Genomic DNA, 24,651 nt, shown 5'->3' with positions numbered 1-24,651 from the left:
TCCCAGTGGATGTGGTACTTTATAAGCAATACAAAATATAGAACTAATAAGGTAAATTCCTTATAGTTAGTAATTCATAATAAAATAAGTTATGTCCAGCGCAGCATGGCTGCAAGTGGGAGAGGAATTCATATTCACAGAGAATATGAACGGAATAAGAAAGAAGCCTGACCATTTTGTTAGAATGCACTTTGCCTTGTGTGTTAGTTTCATGTGGGGCCATCCTAGCTCTAGAGGTGCTTTGGCTACTTTTCCCCTCCCTCCTGTTTTCCCCGCCCCCAAATCCTCTGGGGACCCCAGAGCCTGGGTTAACTTCACCAGGTTGAAGCCTCTCCTGCCTTATCCAGGCCATGCTGATTTTTCTTTCTTTTTTGAAGACTGTGTGCGTTAATCCCAGACCTGACCCCTCACATCTGTACAGCACTTTACAGTGGACAAAGCACTGTGGCATGCAAGTAATCTCATCCACACTCCAGCCATCCACCTGCAGCAGGATCATGTCCATTTTATAGATGAAGAAATAAAGTCACACAAGGACAGGATTTGCCCAACTTCACTCTGCAGCTAGGGCCAGAACTGCCCAACTTCACTCTGCAGCTAGGGCCAGAAATGGACAGGAATCCAGCCTCCTGACCCCAGGCCAGAGCTCCCTTTGGAGCCCTTACTGCCTGTGCTGGCATTAACTCCTTCATGCCTGAGTGCTGTAGATCTCCAGTGCAATTTTGTTCTAAGGGTGGGGAAATGGGTCTAATCCTCTTGTTCACAGACAGGTAGTGTGACAGAGTGTTGAAGAGCATGGGTGTTGGTACCTGTCATGCACTAGCTTGGGCACATTTTAAACCTCAGCTTCCTTATCTATGAAATGAGGATCATTGAAGTACTGTCCATCCAGGACTGTTGCGGGGATTGATTGTTATGAGTGAAGCTTTTAGCACAGGGCCTGGGACACAATCAGCCCTCAATAAATGTATCAGCCACTATGTTCATCCCCATCCCATCTCTGCAGGGCTAACTCAGACTACCTTCACTTGGCAGGTGGTGACTTGCTGTCTAGAAATGAAAACCAGGAACTGACCACAGAGCCACAGCCCACTGCATCAGGAAGAGAGGCCTCTGGGCATGCCTGGCTTCAGAAGTGTCCAAGTCTCATCTGATCTCAGTGGTGCCTCCTCTCCCCCAAGTATCTTACACTACTGGGCCTGGTGGTCATCATAATAATAAGAAGCCACCATCTGAGGGTGTAGCCAGTGCCAGCCCCTGTGCTAAGCTCTGTATAGGTGGAATAGTCTGCCTTCTGCTCCCCTCCCCCTATGCACACTGCCCATGTGTGCTTCTGGAGGCTGAGACTGGTTCATCTTTCCCTGGTCATCACAGTGCCTGGAGAGGTATCTCACCTAAGAATTGTGTTCCTTCATTCATCCCGCTTATTGGCATGTCCTACTGCCAGGAACTATTTTAGACAGAGAACAAAATAAATATAAATTCTTGCCCTCCTGGAGCTTACATTCTGGTGGTGGCGGATGACGGTGCAGGCAAGGTACAAAGAGGAAAACCTTGGAATCCGCGAATACTAGATATATTAAAAATGTTTATTAGGCTTCTCTTTGCTGCATTTATTTATATGTAGCACTTATCCGGCCCCAAAGGGGCCATTCCTGGGCATTCAAGGCGGTTGTGTATCAGGCGTGCAGGGCGGGGCGCAGTAGTCAAGAGCCCCATCCAGCTGTGTGACCTTGGGACTTTCACTGCATCTCTCTGAGCCTCAGTTTCTTCGTTGTCATTTAGGGAAATCACAGCGATTCCAGCCTCCCTGGGCTGGTGAGAAGATTCCATTGGCCCGTGAAAAGAGACTGCTCTGCCTGCGGGGCAGCCCGGACAGGGACAGACGTGAGGGCGGGAAGGAGCCGCCGCTGACCCAGACAAGCGCCGGCGCGGGGCTTTTCTCGGTTACACGGGCGGCCCGGGTGGACGCCGCGGCTGGGGGGCGCGCATCCGTCGAGGGGGAAAGGGGCGTGGGGAGGCGGGCGGCGCAGCCAGGAGCCTGGGGTGTGAGTGCGCCGCTGCGGCACTGCCTGAGGTGGGGCGCAGCGCAGCGCAGCGCGCGGGGGAGCGCAGGGCGCGGCGGAGTCGGGTTTCAGAGCGCGGGTGACTCAGGGCGCCGGCCGGGCCGGGATCCTGCCCGCCGCTGCCGCTGCCGCCGCCGCCGCCGCCGCTGCCCCTGCCCAGCGCCGCCTTTGTTCCCGGCGGGAAGAGCCAGCGGCCCGCGCGCAGCGCCCATCGCCGTCCGCGGAGCTCGGCGGCCCGGCGCCCTCGGGGGCTCGCGGAACTGCGGGATGGCACCAAGGTAGGATTCGCTGCCCCGCGCCCCGGCTCCCCCGGCCCCTCCCGCCCGCCTCACCTTCTCTCTCTCGGCACTTCTCGCAGGAGGGACACGCAGCGCTGGCGCCTGCTGTTGCTGCTTTCCATCTCCGCGCTTCTCCCCGCTGTCTCCCGCACCCGCTCCGCGACAGGTAAGCGGCCCGGCCCGAGGGTGGCACCGGCTACCTCCGCGCGCCGGGAAACTTGGTTTTGGCGGCGGTCGCGGCTGCGGTGCGCGCCTCATTCCTGGACATAAAAGGGAGTCCTCGCCGCTCAGTGCGCACTGGCGGTTCAGCCGCGGCTTCCCCGGGCGGTGCAGGGGGTTCGAGGGGGCGAATGGGAGTCTCTGCGCGGCCGGATCGGGTGGAGCGCTGTCCGGGCACCCGAGATGTCTGAGCTAGGCGCGGCCCTTCCAATCTTGGGCAGAGAGGGACTTCGGAAGCCAGTGACGGCGCCAGCGGCTCCGCGGGGATAGTTAGCTCCAGCTCACCCAGCGCCCGCGCTCAGGTCGTGCGTGCTGGCTAGCTCATTGTAAGGGCAGATCTGGTGCCCTCTCTGTACACAGGTGCGGAAGCATGACCGCCAGCTGAGACACCTGGCGCTTTGCCTTGCAAGAAATAACGGGACTGAATTGCCCTGATGCCTAACTTAGCCCTGAGTTACCTGGAGAGTCCCATCCGTCGTGGGCAGAGGCTCCATGCGTGATGGGAAGAGCTGTGGACTGGGAACCAGGGGATCTGGTACCTTCTGTTACTGGGCTTCACTTTCCCCACCAGGACCCAGGGGTGGCTGTATGACTAGTGGAGTCTGAGTTAAAATCGTTTTGAGTTAAAGTGTGTTCAGGCTTCCTGGGCTTGAATTGTGGCTGGGTTAGGTGCCATTGGGCAATGAATTTCACCACTCTGTGCCTCAGTTTCCCCACCCGAAAAAGGAAAATACTTAAATCACCTTCCTCCTAGGGATGCTGTGAAGATTAAAGGAGATATTAGAAGTAATACGCTCTCCACACCATGGCACGTCCTGGGCACAGAATAAGTGATTGAAGCTACAGGTTGATCCTTGTAACAGCTGTGTTGGAAAGCAATACAGCCATTTTTACAGAAGAGGACACTCAGCGTGGGAGAGGCTTAGGAACTGGCCTGTGCAAAAGTCAGGGCTTGGGCCCAGGTCTCTAGACTCTGGTCCTTCCCTGCTCAGCCTTTTCTCCATGCAGTTTTGCAGGAGAACTACCACTCTCTAAATAGTAGCCTCTGACTGCTTTTGGATTTAGTAGATTAGTACACAGTCTCAGTAGAATGTATGGGGAGATGGGGGCCCTGCGGCGGAGGCAGGGAGACACAACCTCTGTCCCTCTGAAGGAAACTGAGGACTGCTTGGGTGGCCATGGTTAACTCTTTGTGTGCTAGAGGAAGCCTGGGACAGTCCAGACCACTGACTCCTTGGGAGCAAATCTCAAATGCCATGACAGGTTTTCCTGCCAGAGTGTCCAGCCTGGCATTTCTTGCAGATTAAAGGAGAGTTGGAACACAGTTTTGGCTTCTTAGCACTGTGGCCCATGTCGGAACGTTGTAGTTTTGCATGTGATATACGGTGCTGCCAGCTCAGCGGCAGAGGGCAGCTTCAGGTTCTGTGGTCTTCTGGGAACTTGGCTGCAACCCCACCCCCAAAATGAAAAAGGTTCTAGGGAAAGAAACGTTGGTGTTTCTTTCTCCTCCTGCATTTGTAGGCTGGCTCCCTCGAAGCCAGGTGAGGGCCGTCTTTCTAATATAGAGGAAGTCCTTTCCCCTATCCATAATGTAAAAAAGGAGTGCAAGGGAACCTTCAGGAGAAGAAAAGGGCCTGGAGAGGGCCATTTGCAACTGATAGGTAATTGATGGCTATTCATGTCCCTCTGGGACTCTGGAGAGCATCGTCCTAGACGTGAAATATCTTCCTGCAAACCAAATCTCACATGCAGTTTAATAAGGCTAACACTTGTAAACCACTTCACATGTGCGATACGTTCATACTTCATCCATCCAGTCCTCACAGTCCCTCGAGGAGCTCGGTCCTGGGACTGTGCTTCCGGTGAGGAAACGAGGTCCAAAGTCCCAAGACTTCTCAGCTCCTGAGAGTTTTCTGGCCCACCCTGTTTAAAGAGACTTTTGTCAACGGGCCCCTTGTCCCCCACGTTGATCCTTGTGCCCCTGGAGGGTGATGCCTGAGCTGGTAAAGTTACAGTGTCATTGAAATGCCTGCTATTTTAGCGGATAAGGAGGTTACTGGGGGGACAGGGGCAGTGGTGTCATAACTAATTAGTTCCTGATAACAAAATGCTAATATGTGCAAATTATTTACTTTTCTTTAAGCTGTTTTATTGTGCAATATAACATCTATTCAGAAAAGTGCACACAAAAATACAGTCCCATAAATTTCTCACAGAGCAGATTTTCAAGTAACTGGGTCAAGAAATGGGAGAGCCCTGGAAGCGCTCCTGGGCCCCTTGGCTGTGATTATTCCCTCCCTCCCCTCAGAGGTAACCATCACCTTGACTTTTACGGTGATTGCTTCCTTGCTTTTAAAAAAAAAACTTTAGTACCTAAGCGTGTATCCCCAAATTCTAAAGTTCTATTTTTCTTGATTTTGAACTTTATACATGCAGGATGTCTTCTTTGGTGTCTGGCTTCTTTCACTGAATATTAAGTTTTGAGATTTATTTATGCTGTTGCATGTGGTTGTAGTTAATTCATCTTCATTTCTGTATAATATTCCACTGTGTTAATTTCTGTACATTATTTATCCATTTTTTTCCAGTGACATTTGGGTGGTTTCCATTTTGGGCTAATATTATAGCACATCTCTGAACCTTTTTGTACACATCTCTGTGCATGCATTTCTGTTGGTTCTACATCTAGGATTGGGGTGCTGGGTGACAGGGTATGCAGATCCCCCAAATGAACAATGGCAGCACGTCCTCCACAATGGTTGTGCCGAGGTCCACCGCCACCGATCTGGTATGAGAGCCTCTATTCTCACCCTTGCCATTGCTTCGTCTTGTCACTGTGCTGAATTTCTGCCTTTCTAATGGGTACACGTTAGAATCTTCTGTAGTGTTAATTTATATTTTCCTGATTATTAAGTTGATTACCTTTTCATATGTGTTGGACATTTGGATATCTTGATTTACTTTTTTAAATTGCAGTGCAATTCACGTAACATAAAACTAGCCAGATTCATGAATGACAATTCCGTGGCGTTTAGTACATTTACATTGTTGTGCAGCCATCATCTCTAGTTCCAAATATTTTCATCACTCCAAAGAAAACCTTATTTCCTTTAAGCAGTCACTTTCCACTCCCCCCATCTCCACTGCACCAGCCCATGGCTGCCACGAAACTGCTTTCTGTCTCTATGGATTTGCCTATTCTGGATAGTTCATATAAATGGAATCATTCAATATGTGACCTTTTGTGTCTGATTTCCTTCACTTAGCATAATTTTTTTGAGGTTCATCCATGTTATAGCATGTATTAGTACTTCATTTTTTATGGCCAAATAATATTCCATTGTTTACCACAATTTGTTTATCCTCTTTCCATTGATGGAGACATTTGGGTTGTTTCCTCCTTTTGGCTATTATGATTAGTGCTTTTATGACATTTGGGTACAAGAATTTGAGTACTTATTTTCAATTATTTCAGTAGTATACAGCAGTGGAATTGCTAGGTTATATCATAATTCCATGCTTAAATTTTGGGGAACTCCTAAATCATTCTCCACAGTGGCTGAACCATTTCACATTTCCACCAACAGTGTACAAGCGTTCCAATTTTTTCATATCCTTGCCAAGACTCATTATTTTCTACTTTTTAGATTATAGCAATCTTAGTGGGTACGAAGTGGTAGCTGACTGTGGTTTTGATTTGCATTTCCCAAATGACTAACGATGTTGAGCATCTCTTCATGTGCTTCTTGGCCATTTGTAGATCTTCTTTGGGGGAAACTCTGAGTACTAATCAGGGCAGGTTCAGGTTTTCCTTTAATCATCTCACTCTTGCTGGTGGCCAGCTGATGTGCTTTCCTGAGTGAGAGGGAAGGAGGTAAGAGTCACACCTAAGATTTGACATCACTGGCCTCCTACCTTACCCGTGCCCCAGTCTGTCATGACCTCCTGTTGCTCACATACCATTAGAAGTTGTGATAAATATGAATGATTGTAGTGTTTTAATTACTGGCTAAATTTTTGGCTTTCTCTAAAGTTGGGAATGCCTGTGGTGGCATAATGTCCTGCTTATGTGTTTTGTAGCAGAGTTAAGGCTGAAAACCCCTGGCACACTGAACCACTCACAGCTCCCCATGTATATTTGGGATTTTGCAGTCTCCTTGACTTTGCACAAGGTGTGAACGAATCTCCCTGTCTAGAGTACACTTCCTCACTCTCTGTTTCTCTTTAAGGCCAAGTTCTACCTCCCAGCTTAAATGGCACCTCTTCCAGGGCACCTTCTCTGGATCTCCCCAGCTGAGCTTTCTCATCACTAAACCGCCACAGCCCTTCATCTGTCTCTCTAGGCACCAGCCACTGTCCCCCCGTGCTGACAATATGTTTATTTCTCTCTCCTTCCTATGCAACTCGAGGGTGTGGATCATGCCTCATTTGTCCAGAATTGGCCACTTGGATTCTGGCCATTTTATCACTGTGATAAAATAGTGCTGCTGGGAACATCTTCAGAAAAATGGTCATTATTTTCTTTTGGGATTATTTCCTCTGACTAGATTCCCCCAAATAGATTTCGTCCATCAAATAACAGAACTGGTTGGATAGTTCTTATTATATATTTAGATGGATCTTTCTGAGATACAAATGAATCATGGCGCTCCTTAGTTTAATTGCTCTCATGGGTTCTCCATGTACCTAGGGTGGAGTCATACTCCTTGCCTCCAAGCACCCCGTGTGGTCTGGGCTTCGCCTACCTCCCAGTCTCCACTCACATGGAGTCAGTCCATCTTGACTTGGGCTCTCACCAACTACTTGCTGGCAGGTTTCTGAATGAGCTATTCAATGTCCCACCTCTATGTCTTTGCATGGGCCAGTCTCTTTTCAAGAATGCCTTTCCCCTTGTTCACCTGGCACCCCACCCCCCACTGATCCTTTAAAACTCCTCTCTGGGAAGCCCTTCTGTTCTACCAGGCATGTGGAGTGTGTCTTCTGGGCTAACATGGTATATCACCATCTCTCAGTCACAGGGCTTCCCAGACTAGACCATGACCATTGATTACTCATCTGCCTTCCCTATTGCACAGGAAGTTCTGTGAGGCAGGGGCTGAGCCTTGCCTGACTCTGAATCCCAGAACTTGGCACAGGGCCTGGCACAGAGTGGGCGCTCTCCAAACTCTTTCAGTGAATCAAAGAGGGAATGAATGGGCAGGTCCAGCCTGTGGTCTAGAGAGAATGTGCAAATTTTTACCATGTCCTCTGCCATGTCTAAGTCATCCTGATTCTTCCACGGCTCCGCCAACTGTGGAGTGGCCATGGCTGAGTAATCAAGGCACGTTATGGGGCTTTTAGTTGTCTTTTCTTTAATGACTTTAATAACTAGTTAGGCAGGGATTTACACTGTTAACTTTGCTCTTTATCTTTTTTCATTACATCTATTTGTATAAACAATTTATTTTCTAGCTTATCCCACTCATCTTACTCCTGAAAGCCTCTATTTTGTCAAAAGCTGTACATTTATCTCTCTGTGCTAGCTAAATATATGAGCTTATTTTCAAGTTTCCTTTGAATGTCTGCAGCTTGATCCATTTAAAATGGATCATCGATTAAATAGGTTACATAGAGTGTATTCTGAGGTCAGTTCTTTTCCAAAGTGGTACCCAGGGTGCCCTGAAATACTGATTAAAATGTAAACTATTCCTCCATCATAGTATTGCTTCTGATTATCATGTAAAATTTTTCTTTTAACAAGAGAATTTTTTGTGGAATCTTTATACTCTTGGTCACTTTCTTGTGCATGTGTGTTGTTTTTAAAAAATACCACATGATCTTGATAATTATTGCTTTGTAATATGTCTTAAAATCTGGTAAGGGAAGTTACCCCTGCCTCCTTCATTAAGCCATAAATTCCTTAGCATAGACTGATTTGTCACATAATTTTCTCATGACATGAGTGGATTCTGGGAGTGTTGGAGTGGTGGCAGGCAGGTGAGGGTTATAAAAAGCGAGATAATCTTACAATAAGATGCAATTTAAGACATTAATATGCAGTAACGAGAACAGATGAGCAACTAAGGCTTCAAAGTCAGAGGAGCGAGGTGTAGGGCCTGAGCTATTGCTGTTGACACAGAGCCCAGGGAGCTGAGATGGGTCCGAGGTGTTGGGAGGGGCACAATTTGCTAACTGACCGCCTTCCTCTGCTCTACCCCATTTCAAGAGAAAAAAAGTCTAGGGTTAGAGCAGAACCTGGAGAAGTCCCAGAACTCTTCCTGGGCAAGATCTAATGAGACAAGACATGAGGCCTAGGTCACCTAGAGTGCAACCCACCCCTTATCTCCAATTAGAATCAACTCAACTCAGCTCAACCCAGCCCAACCCAACCCAACCCAACCTAATCCAGTGCAATCCATCCCAACCCAACTTTATCCAGCCCAATTCATTTCATGCTTGTTGCATGCCATGGATGACTTAAAGAACTGGACAGGGCAGAAAACTGTTCTGAGGGCCCTCAACTCCCTCGAGTGAACAGGACCCCTGACTTCAGGTGTTGAGGGAGCCCCTTTTTCGGTTTGTGGAGCTTAGCTAGAGTCTGGCTTGCAGAGAGCAGCCCTGCCTTAGGTCTCTCTGGGAGTCACCCCTCCTATCACTGAGGGACTCAAATGGGGCCCAGCTTAAAAGCCCCCTCCACCACCGGGAGGTCTTTGCAATTAGTCTCCTCCCAAAGCAGACGTCTGCTGAGGTCCTCAAAACTGTTGGCCCTGTTCTGTGTTCTGGCTACTGCTATAGATTTCTGTCTTCCTCCTGTAGTTCCTGGCTGCCTGCCTCCTCTGAGGCCCACGGGGATGGGTGGCAGGGTGACTAAAGAGCCACATTGGACCCAGTGCCCACCCTGCTGGGACTCACTATCTAGCAGTAGAGACCAGTGTAGAGCCGCTGGCTTAAATGCCATGGAGCGTGTCCTGAGTGTCCTAATGTGGGTGCAAGCAAGGCACTGCACCCCTGAAGTAGGGATGTCCATCTCCACCAGAAGAGGGGGAGGCGGAGGGAGGTAAGCAAGCTTCAGAAGAAGAGATTTATATTTTTTAGTAACATTAAAATATTTTGATAATAAAAATAATAGTCATTGTAAAAATCTAGGTTGAAGAAAAAAGAAGTTTAAAAAGGTCGCATGTTATCTCATGACTCAGAGATAAACCCTGCTAACATTTGGTGGACTATTTTTCAAGTTTATTTTCCATGGCTAAATATGCACATGTTATAATGTGAATGGATCATTCTGTACATTGTATTTTGTTGCTTGGCATTTTTTTCCTTAATAATTATCTAGACACTTCCTCTGGAACATTGAATATTCTTCCCTAAACCCTTTGTAATCAAAATAGTATTTCATTATGTGAATGTCCTGTAATTAAACTAGGCCTCCTCTAAGCCTTCGTTGTTCACTTGCATAAACACTATTGCCATGACCCTATTCTTGTAGCTCTGTATGTGACCATTCCTGTGATTATTTCCTAGCACAAATTCCTAAAACAAACTGTTGGGTCTAGTGCTTGCCCATTTTTTTTTTTAAGGCTTTCATTGCATTTTTTGGAAAGGCATAGTAGTTTATACTCCCTGCAGCAGTATAAGAGAGTACCTACCTAGCTTACCTGACCTTCGTCCACTGCTGCTGTTTTTCTAACTGAAAGGAAAAAATGACAACAGTGCAAGGGACAGTGTCAGCGTTACTGCTCCAAATTGTCCTTAGTTGAATGGAGTTGGGGATTCCTTCCTCCCCACGACCGCTCATGCATCCATTTGGCCTGGGCCTTGTGTTTGGGCTTGAGGAGAAGAGGATTTTTCAGGAAATTCAGGTCACAGGGACCTTGGTGGTCCTCAACCCTGGGTGTAGAATCACCTTGGGGATTCAAGAGGAATCTGATGCCCAGTCCTCCCCATGTCCAGGATTCTTTTTTTTTTTAACTTTTTATTTTTTTATTTTTTACAATAAACTGCATATATTTAGAGTGTACAATTTGGTATTCCAATCTCCCAATTCATTCCCCCCCCGGATTCTTAATATGCCTGGGGTCCAGTCTTTGGCAGGTTTTGAAAGCTCTTGGTGTGATTCTAAAGGGCAGCCAGGGTTGAGAACAAGCAATGCAGTCCAGCAGCTTCCTTTCAAAGGTGACAGTCCTGAGTCCCAGAAAGGAAAGGTCCTGTCCTTGGTCGCAACACAGGTGGTAGACTGAGCTGCCACTGGACCTCAGAACTCACGTCCTGGGTTCCGATCTCAGCTCTGCTACTCCCTGTTGAGTGACCTGGGGCCCATGACCTCTCTTATCCTTATCTTCCTTGTCTGTAAATTGGGACAATAATTCCTACAATAAGGAGTAATGAGGGAAGCGTGGGGCCTGTAATTAGTGACCAGTTCAGTACCACTTTCCTTCCGGCTCCTACATCTCTGTGAGTCCCTTGAGGGCAGGAACCCTATGTTATTTATCCATATTTCCTCAGCATCTGACATGGCACCAAACGGACACAATGAGCATTTGAATACATTCATGAATGAATCATTCAAAGCCTGGGACTGTGAAGATCTTAGTGAACACCCAGCATTAGGAACCCTGGACCACAGCAGAGTTTGTGAGTCTCCAGCTCTGCTGGAAGACCACCCACAGCTATCCACTGTGATGATGGTGATGATGACGGTGGTGGTGGTGGTGAAGGGGCCAAAGCATGACGGGAGCAGGGGCTGGGTGTGACAGATACATCAGGGATGGAATACATTTCATGAGAGAAAAGTGAAGTTATGCTTTTCCAGTGCTGGAAAGTTATAACCATTGCATCCTGTAGAACAGAGAGTCCAAAAGCTGATGACAAACTAAACCTAAATCCATGCAGTTTCGACAGTGTCACACACAGAACCATCTGAAGTTGGGTCAGCCAGCTGCTTCTCCCCTTCCAGCTGCACAGTCTCAGTGCCTGGCTTGTTCTGTCTTTGTTTCCAGCAAACAGGACTGTCTCCGGGCCTCCATTCTCTCCACCCACCCCTATATTGCAGCCACAGGAGTCTTCTAGCTTCTTGCCACTCAGGTGTGGTCCACCAACCAGCAATATCAGTATCACCTGGAAACTTAGTAGAAATGCAGAATCTCCAGTCCCACTCACAGACCCAATTTATCAGAATCTGCATTTTAACAAGATCTCTGGTGATTCACATGCACGTTACAGTTTGAGCAGCAGTGTAAAACCAGCTCTTATTATGTCGCCCCCCTGCCTTAAAGCCTTCTGTCATCTTCCCATGCTAACTAACTGTGGTAGGCAGAGCACTGGCCCTCCAACTGTGTCCACATGCTAATCCCCAGAACCTGTGAATATGTTAGGTTGCCAAAGGGGAATTAGGGTTGCAGATGGAGTTCATACTGATAATCATCTAACCTTAAAAAGGGGAGAGGATCCTGGGTTACCCAGGTGGGCCCAGTGTAATCACAAGCATCCTTAAAAGTGGAAGAGGAAGGTGATGTCAGAAGGACTTGACCGCTTGTTTTTGCTGGTGTTGAAGATGGAGGAAGGGGCCACAAGCCAAGGAATATATGCAGCCTCTAGAAGCTGGAAAAAGCAAAAAAAAAAAAAAAAAAAGAAAAAGGATTTTTCTTTAAAGCTTCCAGAAAGGAGCACGATCTGCTTAATTTTTATCCAAGACCTGTGTTGGACTTCTGACCTACAGAACAGTAAGGTAGTACATTTGTGTTGATTGAAGTCACTTAATTTGCAGTAATTTGTTATAGCAGCCATAGAAAATGATTTTAACACTCCTAGCATGGCATTTGAGACCTTCTGAAGTCCTACCAGTATGCTGTTTTGGCCTGATCTCCCAGAATATTCTTCCTCATAGCCTGGTCTCAAACCACACAGCCTGGGTGGCTGGAATGTCGGGGGCACCCTGAGAATCTGAACTAAGGTTATTCTCCCCTGAACTCCCAGCACCTGGCCCCATGCCTGGCTCTGGCAGGTACTCAGTCAATGCTTGTTAAACGAATAACCCAGTGGAAGCCTGCTGTGTTCATTCAGGTCACCACCAGCCGCAGAGGGCCCCCAGGACGCTGGAGACAAATATGGTATCAGAGGGGCTCTTCTTTGCTGTTCCCCTGCTCTTTTGTCTTGAGCAAATCTCTGACTCTCTTTGGGCCTCAGTTTCCTTATCCGGGAAATGAAGGGGTTGGACCAGGTGAACCCTAAAAGCACTGTTAGCAGGAACCTTCTAGGATATCTGAGTTCCCTTCACCCAAACTTTGTGGCCATTGGGGGAGGTGATTCAACTCAGCAGCGCTCAGTCTGGTTCCCGTCTTTCACTGGGATCAGGATACAGAACTATGCCCAACGGCTGTGTGTATTTGGTACAAAACGGAGACCACAGCTGCTCTCCTTCCCCGTCTAGTTAAAATGCCAAATTACTCACTCTCCCACAGAAAGAAAAGTGGAGAAAAAAAGAAAACATTTCTCACTGCAGTTTTTCCATGTGACACATTTTCTAATTTTATTTCAGGTTTAACTGTCTAGAGTAGATGGCTCCATTTCTGCTCCCCCCTCCCCTTTTATTAGAATATGAGCTGCCAGTTGAAGAAGTGGAATGGTTTTTCTTGTTTAATATTTGCAAGTGTGGGCTGCTATTAAACTATAGTTGAATGTCTTCATTTTTTTCTGCTGAAGGAAGTGCTCTCGGGTGCACAGCAGGAAGCTAGTGGTAGAATTCCTGGGGTCTGGAACCTCAGTGGGAAGCTTGACTAAGTAACTTCCACTCTTGGACTCGGGTACTTAATCTGCAAAGAAAGGAAAAGGCTGGGTCACCACAGAGACTGTGTGGTTGATTGGAAGAACTGGTTGGTGGGCCCCATTTCTAAGAGTAGTTTTGTTTGAGGCTTTGCTGGCATTGTGTGCACCTACGTTTATATCAGCCATCAGCTTTGTCACCTCTGCACGGTTGCTGTAGTGCATGGATTGGTTGGCAAATTTTTAGCACCTGGAAAGCGTGTTGTAACTTTGTGTTGAAGAAACTGATTTTGCCTCTGCAAGGTCTGATGCATCCAGTTTCTCCCTTTCATCCCTTTGTCCCACTGGGTTCGAACCTGTCACTAAGGGACTGTCACAGCACCTCCCTATCCTGGCCAATAGGTCCTCCCATCTCTCTTTCCTCTAGTGCTTCTCACTGCAGTCTGAGTGGTGGGTCCCATCGTGTCACATCCCCTTAAAACCCTTCCCTACTTTCCATTGCAGTACATTAAATTCCACTTTCCTCGGGCTGGAGCTCAAGACATCTTCTCCCCTCCCAGCCCTCCTAGTGTGCTGGCTCCAACTACGCTGAACTCCACTGGTCTCTGAATTTACAAGTGTGTTCCCTTTGCTAGTGCTGCCCCACAGTCTGGAATACTCTCCCTGCCCTGTTGAAATCCTCTTTCTCCTTTTCTCCCTTAAAGCCTTGGCATTCAAAGTATGGTCCCTGAGCCAGCAGCATCAGCACCACTGGGGAGCTTGTTAGAAATGCAGGGTCCCTGGTCCAGCCCCAGACCTGCTGCATCAGATTCTGCACCTTACGCCTTACCCTGGCCCCCAGGTGATGGGTGTGCAAACGGAAGTGAGACGCGGGCCTGGTAGCTTGGTGGTTAAGTGCTGGGGCGAGGGGTCAGGCGGGGCTGGTTTGGTTCCAGGCTTTACACATACTAGCTGGTGACCTTGGACAATTTATAGGTCCTCTTCTAGCCTCAGTTTTCTTATCTGTAGAGTGGAGGTAATAATAATACCTATCTCAGAGTTCTTTGGATGAGTACATGGAGTTATGTCCCGAAAGCTCTTAGCACAGGGTGTGGCACACGGGAACCTTCAATGAAGAGTAATGGCCATGATGACGAGGTTCAACCTCAGTGCTAACTGACATGATCCCTAAACTCTCCTGTGGCCTCCCTCAGCATTGCTTGTACCTGGTTTCTTCCATCAGAATCACTTGCAAATCCATCTCCCCAAGGATGGGGGGAGCCAGGACAATGCCATTCATCTTTAGAGTTCAGAATCATTGACCTTCCAGTGGAGAGAGATAAATAGCCATAATTCAATATGGGAAAAGTGAAATATAGCTAAGCAAGGACCTTGCAAGTATGTGTGGGTGAGTTGGATAGAATTAATGCCAAAATTTCTTGGTATAAAGGTCATTCTGCCTGTCATAGCCTGGTAGGTTTTTCTTTCACTCATTTTTTTCACTCACTTTTTAAAAATAAACATTTATTAACTGCTTCCTTAACTGTGCAAGGCAGCATGGTACATGCTGGGTATAAAATGATGAACAAGATACACATGGTTCCCACCATCGTGGAGCCTAGAATCTAATGGGGGACATAGACACTAAATAAAGAGTTGCAAGAGAAACCCTAAATGTCAGGAACAGTAGAAAGTGTAATGAAGAAGAGGGAGCTATGAAAGCACGTACCTAGCCACTCTAATCTGTACTGTTGTGTCAGGAAAGTCTCCCCAGGGAGTGGCATTTAAGATGAGATCCAAGGTGTGAATAGATTTAGCCAGGAAATCGGGTGGGGCTGGTGGGTTAAAAGAGGAGTGGAATGTTCCAGATAGAGACAACAGAATAAGGAGGGGATGAAAGCAGCTGCCGGGGGGCCTGGGCAGTTAACTCTCAGAGCCTGGTAAGGGAGGGGAGGCTGGAATGCAACCGGACAGGATAGGAGGGGGCTGAAGTGGAGGGTCTGCAGCATGAAAGCAGAGCCTCCGTCCAGTAGCTGCTTTCCCAAGCCTGGCTCTGGGTGAGCATCTTGGCTTGCACCATCCTTTGCATCCTGCCCGGTGCTCATAGCCCAGGTTCTGTGGGCTGAGAGCCTCTGGGTGCTCTTTCCTGCCCTCCTCTTGCCTCTACTTACCAGAGAGTTTATGGCTTCAGGGAGGGGTACAAGGTCTCCATCTCTGTGTTGCCCAAGAGAAGTGTATATGAGAGACTTACAGTGAAACGATAGGGAAGTAGGGCTGTGTGAGAGCCCGGAGCAGAGTCTCTGGTCCTACCTCAGCCACCCAGAGCCTCTCAGGCCGTCACAGCTGCCTGGCTGAGAGGTTGTGAAGGTCACATGGGAAAATGATTCTAAGAATTGCCCTCTGCCGTTAGTCTCCAGTTAGTCTTGGCTTTGAAAAGCTTCTTCCTGTCTGTGAAATGAAGGGGTTGGACCAGCTCTGAGGCTCATCAGATCTGATATCTCTTCTGATTTCTCTCTCTGGATCTCTGTATTCACAGTGTACAATGTGAATTGTACACAAGTACAATGCAGAATTCTCTTGCCAGGGAACAGAGGGGTCTTGCGGGGGTTAACTCGGGTGGGAAGCTTTTAGGTGTTTTCGTGTGGGGAGCAATTTCTTTAGAGGTGGTGGGAGATGGGTGACGCATTACCCACTCCTGTCCAGGCCATTCCTCTGGAGACCTGCTTCTCAAACTGGGTGTGCTCGTGGTCCTTGGCTGTGTGACAGTGGCATGCAAAGCCACATTGTTTACTTCCTGCATCCATTTTACTCAGCAGCTGGTAACTCGGGGAGTCCAGTAACAACTGGGAAATAATTTAGAACATTTTTATATTAAACAGCACACAATTAGTATGGAGTAGAGTGCAAAACTTAAGCGCTTGTAAAGATAGAGCTGGAAGCTTTAATTAAATTTTCAAGCTCTGGGGGGCTCTTTGGTTAGACTCAGGCCCTCAGATATAGGGTCTCCTCTCTCTGATGGTAGGATGCTTTAGTGGAGATTATGTTATGTATAGATTTGAGGTCCCCAACTGGTGGAGGAGGCTTGGAATTATTGTAGCAGGTGCCAGAATCCATTCTTTTTTTTTTCTTTATAAATTTAATTAGTTAATTAATTGGGTGCTTTGGGTATTTGTTACCATGTATGGGCTTTTCTCTAGTTGCGATGAGTGAGGATAACTCTTTGTTGCGGTGCGCGGGCTTCACATCACGGTGGCTTCTCTCGTTGCGGAGCACAGGCTCTAGGTGCGTAGGCTTCAGTAGTTGCGGCATGTGGGCTCAGTAGTTGTGGTGCACAGGCTTAGTTGCTCCTTGGCATGTGGGATCTTCCCAGGCCAGGGATGGAACCTGTGTCTCCTGCATTGACAGGTGGATTCTTAACTACTGTGCCACCAGGAAAGTCCCCAGAACCCATTCTTATCTAAACTTTTCCTCCATCGATAGTTACCTAATGGACTTGTGTGTGGAAGAGGCTACTGACATGTTTTTTGCCATTGACAAGATGGAGGTCACTGCTCTCCACAGCTCTTGTACTAGAACTTTCAGCTTGGCAAGGGAAAGAACTTGTCTGTCCCTGCTGGATCCCCAGCACCTAGAACAGTGCAGCCATACAGCAGATGCTCAATAAATGCTAGTTGAATGAATAGATACATGTGTGCTGATGGTCATAAGAAGCTTCCCTCTCTCAATCTGCACTTACCTTTCCAGGAATAAGTGTGTGGGGTACTTGGGCATGGGAAGGTTGGGTGGAATGTGAAAATGCTGTTCATGCATATGCATGCAGGAGACTGGCCAGTCCCACTCAAGGTCAAGGTTTCTAAGAATCCCTTTGGAGGCAGCCTCCTACCCAGTGTGGTCTGTGTTCCTTGTGGGAGAAGGCACAGTTCACCATTCATGCACCTTGGGTAGCTGGAGCTCCTAAGTTCCCTTCTTAGGGTCCACGGGTCCCCTAAACACCTTGCTTCCATCAAAACCCACTGGGGACCTTGAGGACCCAGAAAATGTTGGACTTTCAGGATCCTCTACTCTGGCTCTCCTAAATTACAGAGGGGGAGCTGGAGGCTCAGAGAGGACAAGGGACATGATAAGAGTCACTGCGAAAATATAGAAGAACTGGATCTAGAACTGGATGTCCAGGTGGGCAGTATCACACCACCCCTGAACGCCCAAGTTTTGCTGCTGCTTGACCGTAGACGTATTATTCATCTCTCCCAATCTCACGGGTGTGGGAGGACAGACGGGGGACAGGAACTCACATACACTGAGGGTCTCTTCTGTGCCTGGCAGCATATGGTTAGAGCTGAAGTTTGGAAACATCACCTGGACTTCCAATCCCAATTCTTTTGTTTATCAGCTGTATGACTTGGGCAACTTGCTCAGAAGGAGAGTTGGTTCCCTCATCTGAACAGGGGGTGGTGAAGGTCCCACCTCTCGAGGCACCCAGCATAGAGCCAGAGATGACAGGCCCTTGGTGGGTGAGAGGTCTTCCTGAAGCCACGAACCACACCCTCTGCATAACGGCATCATTAGGGAGCTTTTAAAATGTACTGAAGCCTGGGCATCACCCCCAGAGATCCGAATTGGGGTGGAGCCAGGCATTAGTCTTCTAAAGCCCTCAGGTGGTTCTTCTGCCCAGCCAGGAGCTCAGTGCTAGAGCATACATGCCATGAGGGCAGGGGTCACGTCTGTCCTGTTCGTCCGTGAACCTCCCGCAGTAGCAGTGCCAGGCATGTGGTAGCTGGTGCTTAAGGATATTTGTGAATGAATGAATGAACAATCAGATAAATAAGACGTGCTCAGCCCCTGACATTACTCTGCATCACCACCCTGAGAGCCGAGTATTGTCATCTTTATGTCCAGATAATGAAACTAAGGCTCAGATGAGTTAAGGAACTGGCCCAAGGTCACTGGCTAGTAAGTGGATGAGACCTTGAGTGCAGGTCTCTGGCATAGAATTCCACGTCCCTCCTCTGCATCTGCTGGGTGAGGCTCAAGGCCATCCTCCTCAGTTCCCCTCAAAGTCACCCTCAGTTTCTGGCCTCCAGTTAGGGACATCTCCCAGGTCCCCACCTTGGAAGGTCTGGTTTCCTCTCCCATTACTCTGGAGGTGCACAGGCTCTTCCTCCATCTAACATTTGGAGGCCATCAAGCTGTACTTTTATCTAGATTAAACAAGAGTCAGCCTGTTTCAAAATATGACTTCAGGGTCACCATCTGTTCTGGCTGTTCCCTTAAACTCAGATCCCATTTCAGAGCCAAATGGGGCTCCAGCATCCTGCAGAGAGCAGGTCCCTGCACAGTGGAGCAGGAAAATCTGTAGAAAGAAGCAGTGTGTTTCATAACAGCTGTAGGACAAATTTCTATGTCATTTGTTTCCACCTACTCAACAGCATTCAGTAGTTATATGTGTAGGCCACAGGCCCCCACTATGCATTCATTCCCATATTGGGCACCTGTGGTGTACCAAACACCTCCCCGTGTCTCGCCTTCTTAGGGCAATGGATGAGAATGGCCTGGAGAGTGGGAACGTGATATGCTGGGCAAGTCACATCATGAGTCTGGGCCTCAGTTTCCTCATCTTGGGGACACTGGACTGAAGTCCTTCCCAGCTCTGAAGGTCACCCTGACTCTCCAGGCCTGCATCAGCCTGGTCAGTGGAGGTCAGAGATTTCACAGCGCCTTCTGAAGAAGTGAGCTCATTCTGCCTGCATCCTCCCTGCCCTGGCTGAATTCACACAAGCTCATCTGTTGAGATGCCCTGGGCCGTTCCCAGGGCAGCTTGATTTTGCCCAGGGCATAACATGCCAAGCTGCAGGAAAGTATGTCTCCTGCTGTTGCCAAACGACCGCCTTCGCTCTGCATTCCAAATCACCCAATTCCACCCTCTCCTTGGCAAGGGAAAGGAAGAGGCTGACTGCTGGGGCAGCAGCTCGAGGTGAAGTGGTGATGCCTCCTAAAATGGTCAGCAGCAGCTTTCCTCAGAAACCTTTCCAGGCACCCCATTGCCTGTTGCATAAATTTTAGTCTCCTTGGCTTGACATTCAAGGCTTTCCCTAATCTGTTTCCAGTCTCCCAAGTGAAAAAGTGATTAAGAGTAGAAAGAGCTGGGAAGGACCTCAGGTGACGCACACGTGAGTCCCAACCATCCCAGTCCAGCTCTGTGGGCTGATCTCCTCCAGACTTGGTCTGTTCATCTGCAAAATGGGAGCGCAGTAGTCCCCACCTTATCAAATTGTCCTGAGAGTAAATGAGCTGATATTGGCTTCACACGTCCGTATTTATCTGGCTTCGTAATTCTTGCCTTTCTGCCCTAACGTTGGAGGTTACCTAAGGGTCCCATTGCTTCCATCCTCCGGGGACCACTCACATAGCCCTCATTCTCCTAACTCCACGGGTTTGCTTATGCTCTGCTTGCTCCACTGTGTTCACCTGTGCAGAGCCCTCCAGGCCTGTCTCCATTGCCCCTTCCTTCAATTCAGGCACCTGTATCAGGGCTCTGTGTGTTGGTGTCTTGCTCCCTCTACTAGGCTGAGAGCTACTCGGGTACCAGAGTCTGAGCCTTCTTGATCTTCCAGAGTCCAGCCCAGGCCTGAGTCCAGACAAGAGTGGCCACTGCATGCTGGTTGTAGATAATGCCAGAAAACCCTCAACGGGGACCAGGATAGAGTGAAAGACAGGGAGGTCCACTCCTGCCTCCCTTCTGAGATCCATCCTCCCCTTGTGGCGGCATTCTCTCGGGGCTGGCATAAGGTAACTCACGACTGAATTACACATGGTTAGCAACTCTGTAAGAGATTTTTATGGACCATGTGGTGTCAACCATGCAAAAGAACTCAAATACCCAAGGACATGCCTCACTTAGAGACTTAGCTCCAGAATTACTCTTTCAAGCTCCTCCTACCATTGATGCCCCTCCCACCCCAATGTCTTACACTGTGGGGCTGGAGGTGGGGTGGGGGTGTGGCGAGGAACAGGAATCTTACCCTTCTGTTCCCGGGACCTTGAAGGCTGGCCTGTCCCACCCCATCTTCCCAGTAGCCCCAGCTCAGGCCCTAACCCCCAGACAGGCGACAAGCAGCCTCTCTGAGGTCTCCAGCCAAACCTCAAGAACCTGTACTGAGAAGGGGAGGCTCACGTTATTCACCATCCCTACCCAGACCCTTGTTTCAGGGAGGGAGAAGGTGGAGGCAGCTGGAATTTAGTCTGAAGTCTAAGAGGCCAGTGTGTTTTCGAGCGGCACTCCCAACTCATTCGGTGGGTGAGAGTCAAGGCAGGCATTTTTTAGAAGGCTGGTCATTCTGCACCCTCTTGCTTAAGGGTCAGCCAAAGGAATGGAAGATCGCAGCCCTCAGAAAAGTTAACATCAGGCCTCTGTGTGCCTGTTATTATAGTATACTTCAACAGTGGCATCAGATAAGAGCTAGGCTATTAAGTGCATGTGGAGCTAAATGGTGCTGGTGGGATCACTGACAAGAGCTGGCATTCATTGGAATTCTTTGTAATTAATGACAAAGACTGTATTGATTGCATGTATTGATGACAATAAATGTGATATGGTAAGACTGGCACATGGCCACTCTTGTCCAGAATCTGTCACGCTCATTCGTTCACTCGTGTGCATTATTCATTCATTCATCCCTCCATCAATGCTCAATTTTTGCCTAACTCAGGCAAGCCCCGCTCTAGAGGGGTGGGAGTGAAGGTGGGAGATATAAACATGAAACAGATGATGCCTTTCCCCCAAAGGGCTCACAGGCCGGTGGGAGACATGTGCAAATAAACAGATAATAGCAGAGTAGTGAGGACCTGGAGCCTCCTGGGAGACATCCAGCGAGGGTTTCTTGGCCAGACGGGGTGACTCGTCTGTAGGCATTTAGAAAAAGCCAAGCCTGAGGCCCAGCTTCCCCGTTGGCTGCAGAGGACTTCTCTGGGGTCTTCAGGCCTCTTAAGCCCCGGACAGGGCACAGGGAAGCTGCGGAGACAAGGGAAGCAGCTGTTGCCGCCCCTCCTGGAAGGCGTGGGCTCCTCCTGCTTTGGACAGGCTTTCTCCGGGGAGCAGCTCCCTTGGAGGCCACAAGCTTCCTCCTGGCTGCAGAACCCTCGCCAACGTGCCCAGACACCTTGGGCTGGACCTCCTAAGCCTCTCTGCATCCCACAGACCGCCAACCTCCTCCCCCGAGCTGGGGCCACGTGGCTGGCTCTCCCTGTTGTCAGTCAGTGGGATCTAGTCACTGAAGGACCTCAGCACCCCCATCAGCCTGTCTGGGAAGCAGCTCATTTGCTGTGGCTGTGCTGTGACCCGAGGGAAGCCCCATCTCAGCTGGGGCCCTGCCTAGTCCCGTGCCCAGGTCTCCGCCCCTGCAGCAGACGTCCCTGCTGCTCCCTGCCTGCTCATGTCTTCTGCTCCACGATTCCCCGTTGCTGGCCTCTGTTCAGGTTTTAGGGCACCAGCTTCCCCTCAGCAGTGCAGTGTAGGGCAGTGGGTCTCAAACGTGTGTGTGCATCGTCACCTGGGGGGCTGGTTAAAGTACAGGGTGCTGGACCCCCCACCCCGCACGGTGTCTGATTCCGTAGGTCTGGAGTAGAGCCGAAGAGTCTGTATCTCTGAGTTCCCAGAGTGAGTTCCCTGGGGATACTAATGCTGCTGGTCCAGGAACCCCACTTTGAGAATCATCGCTGTGGTTAATCAGATGGGCTGTGGAGCATGGGCCCAGGCTGGGTCCACATCTTGTCTCTGCCACTTGTTACCTGTATGACCTCATCCCTCTGCATCTCAATCTCTTCATGTATAAAGTGGTAATAATACCTCCTCACTGGGGTACTGTGAGTATTTAATGACTCAGTGCAGTCACCACACTTAGAGTAGGACTTGGCATACAGTAAATATTCAGCGAGTGTACTAGGTTTTTTGCCTGCTGTAACAAATTGCCACCAACTGGTAAAGTTCTGGAGGCCAGAGTCCAATATCAAGGTGTTGGCAGGGCTGCACTCCCTGTGGAGGCTCTAGGGGAGGATCTTTGCCTCTTCCAGCTCTGGGGGCTGTCAGCATTCCTTGACTCATGGCTGCATCACTGCTGTCTCTGCCTCTGTGATCACATCGTCTTCTCTTCTGTCAAATCTCCCATGTCTTTTTTTTTTAACATTGATTAATTAATTGATTGATTTTTTTTTTAAGAGAACTTTATTATTTTTTGCCTGCTTTGGGTCTTCATTGCTGCGCACGGGCTTTCTCTCTAGTTGCGGCTAGCAGGGGCGGGGGCTACTCTTTGTTGCGGCGCACAGGCTTCTCAGTGCAGTGGCATCTTTTGTTGTGGAGCACGGGCTCTAGGCACATGGGCTTCAGTAGCTGCAGCACATGGGCTCAGTAGTTGTGGCTTGCAGGCTCTAGAGCACAGGTTCAGTGGTTGTGGTGCACGGGCTTAGCTGCTCCACGGCATGTGGGATCTTTCCAGACCAGGGATCGAACCCATGTTCCCTGCATTGGCAGACGGATTCTTAACCACTGCACCACCAGGGAAGTCCCTCCCCTGTGTCTTATAAGGACAATTGTCATTGGATTTAAAAAGGCCCATCTGTATAATTCAGGATGGTCTCTTCATCTCAGGATCCTTAATTACATCTTCAAAAGACTCTTCTTCCAAATAAAGTCACATCACAGACTCCAGGGATTAAGACATGGACCTGTCATTTTAGAGGCCATCACTACAGTGAACGTGGGCCATTATTATTATTGTTCAGTTGCTGTTTCTTCCAGCCGCTACAGTTAGCCTGACCACAGCTTCCAGCTGTGGGGTCAGGAGGGGATGGAGACAGGTGCTAAACCAGTTTACAGGTTCCAGGTCAGCCCCATTTTATTCAAGCCATTTCCAGGCTGGGGCAGGAAATTCTGCTTATGAAGTTGCATTGGCCACATTATAGCATTTCAGCATGTTCAAGTTTCACTAACCTGAGAAAAACAGCACTCTCAGCCCCCAGACACCTATTTGGAGCCCTCTGTCCATGTTAGTTGCTCCTTACACCTGAGCAGGCTACGCTTGACAAAGCATTTTCAAATACAGAACCACATTTGACCCTCACTGCAACTAAGTTGAAGGAGGTCCTATCACCGCATTTTGCAGGTGAGAAAACTGAGACCCAGAGGGAAAATTGCACAAACCTACCTTTCTTGGCAATTATAGGCAATCGTTCAGGGGAGAGAAAACAAGGCTAATATTGACAATAATCACAGACAACAGCTGTGCTATATTGAATATATGCTTTGCTAGGCCCTCTCTTAGTATTTTATGTCTGTCATCTCAAGTCATTCTCAAAACTGTCTCCTGAAGTAGGTGGCATTATTCCTGTGCTATGGATGTAGACACCAAGGCTCAGAGAGATGAAGTGTCTTGTCCAAAGTTGCACAGCTTTTAAGTGACAAACTGGGATTTGAAGCCAGATCTGGCTGAGTCTTTCTCCCCAATACTGTGCTGCTTGGAGGATCCTTCTCCAGTTTGAAAGATGTGGCAGGCCAGCCAAGATGAGAGCAGTGGCTGTCCAGTTCTCTTCCAGATCTGCTCAGAAGATGAAGCCCATGAGAGACGGTCTCTTGCTGATGGCACAGCCTCATCCCTGAGAGGGAGGTGCTGCAGGGCGATGGGAGTAGGGAGGCAGACGGGCCCAAGGTCCCTGAGGCTGGGACAATCAGGGTGTGCTCCCGGGAGGCGGGGCAGACTTAGGCGGAAGTGACATTCCTGGAGGGGAACAGAGGGAGACTCAGTTCCTGGCCTTAGACAGATGAGGGTTTAAAATCACCGGTTCCGGGACCTGATAACTTGCTGAAGGGCGCACAACTGTTTAACTTCTCCGTGCCGCTGTTCCCTCGTCTGTCCACTGGGAACGGTCCAGAGTGGGGTTGTTGTGGAGAACTCGGGGGGCTGTGAATCAGCACCACCTGGGGGGCTGGGGCCCAGGCCATGCCTGGACCAGCTGAATCAGTATGGGGGTGGGCCCCTGGCATTCGTATTTAAAAAAAAATCTCCCTGGTGATTCTGTGCAACCAGGGTTGAGACCCACTGCTCGGCAGGCAAAATACGTGGCTCCCAGAACATAATAAGGGCTCAATACACATGAGCTATCGTTACGCTTTCCTGGTACATTCGTGAAATTAGCATTTATTGGGCACCTACCTGTGCCAGGCTCTGCCAGGTGCCCATATCACCTGTGGTTCATACTTCTTGCTCAGCCATTTCTAGCATTGCTTCCAAGAGAATGAGTTAATTGGGTTCAATGCTGTGTGAAGAAATGACCCAAATCTAATATGCTGAGAAGAAGGTTTTACTGATAAAGGGGAGAAT

At 48.8% G+C, this 24,651-nt stretch overlaps 1 protein-coding gene across 3 annotated transcripts in view; it reads left to right on the top strand.

Moving 5' to 3' along the window:
- Positions 1-1,860: 1,860 nt before the first annotated feature.
- COL15A1 (collagen type XV alpha 1 chain) overlaps positions 1,861-24,651 on the top strand; it is a 99,007-nt gene continuing 76,216 nt past the window's right edge. The window contains exons 1-3 of one of the 3 annotated variants that reach the window (XM_057722075.1): positions 1,862-2,344; positions 2,425-2,510; positions 2,924-3,098. In XM_057722075.1, coding sequence (XP_057578058.1) covers positions 3,056-3,098 — 43 coding nt within the window. In that variant the 5' untranslated portion in view covers positions 1,862-2,344; positions 2,425-2,510; positions 2,924-3,055. Of the gene's footprint in view, positions 2,345-2,424; positions 2,511-2,923; positions 3,099-24,651 lie in introns of all 3 variants that reach the window. The other 2 variants (XM_057722076.1, XM_057722074.1) reach the window with 2 other exon arrangements.

The sequence above is a fragment of the Hippopotamus amphibius genome, chromosome 2 (assembly GCF_030028045.1).
Source record: "Hippopotamus amphibius kiboko isolate mHipAmp2 chromosome 2, mHipAmp2.hap2, whole genome shotgun sequence".
Classification (NCBI taxonomy): domain Eukaryota; kingdom Metazoa; phylum Chordata; class Mammalia; order Artiodactyla; family Hippopotamidae; genus Hippopotamus; species Hippopotamus amphibius.
This window is presented reverse-complemented; position numbering and strand designations above follow the sequence as displayed.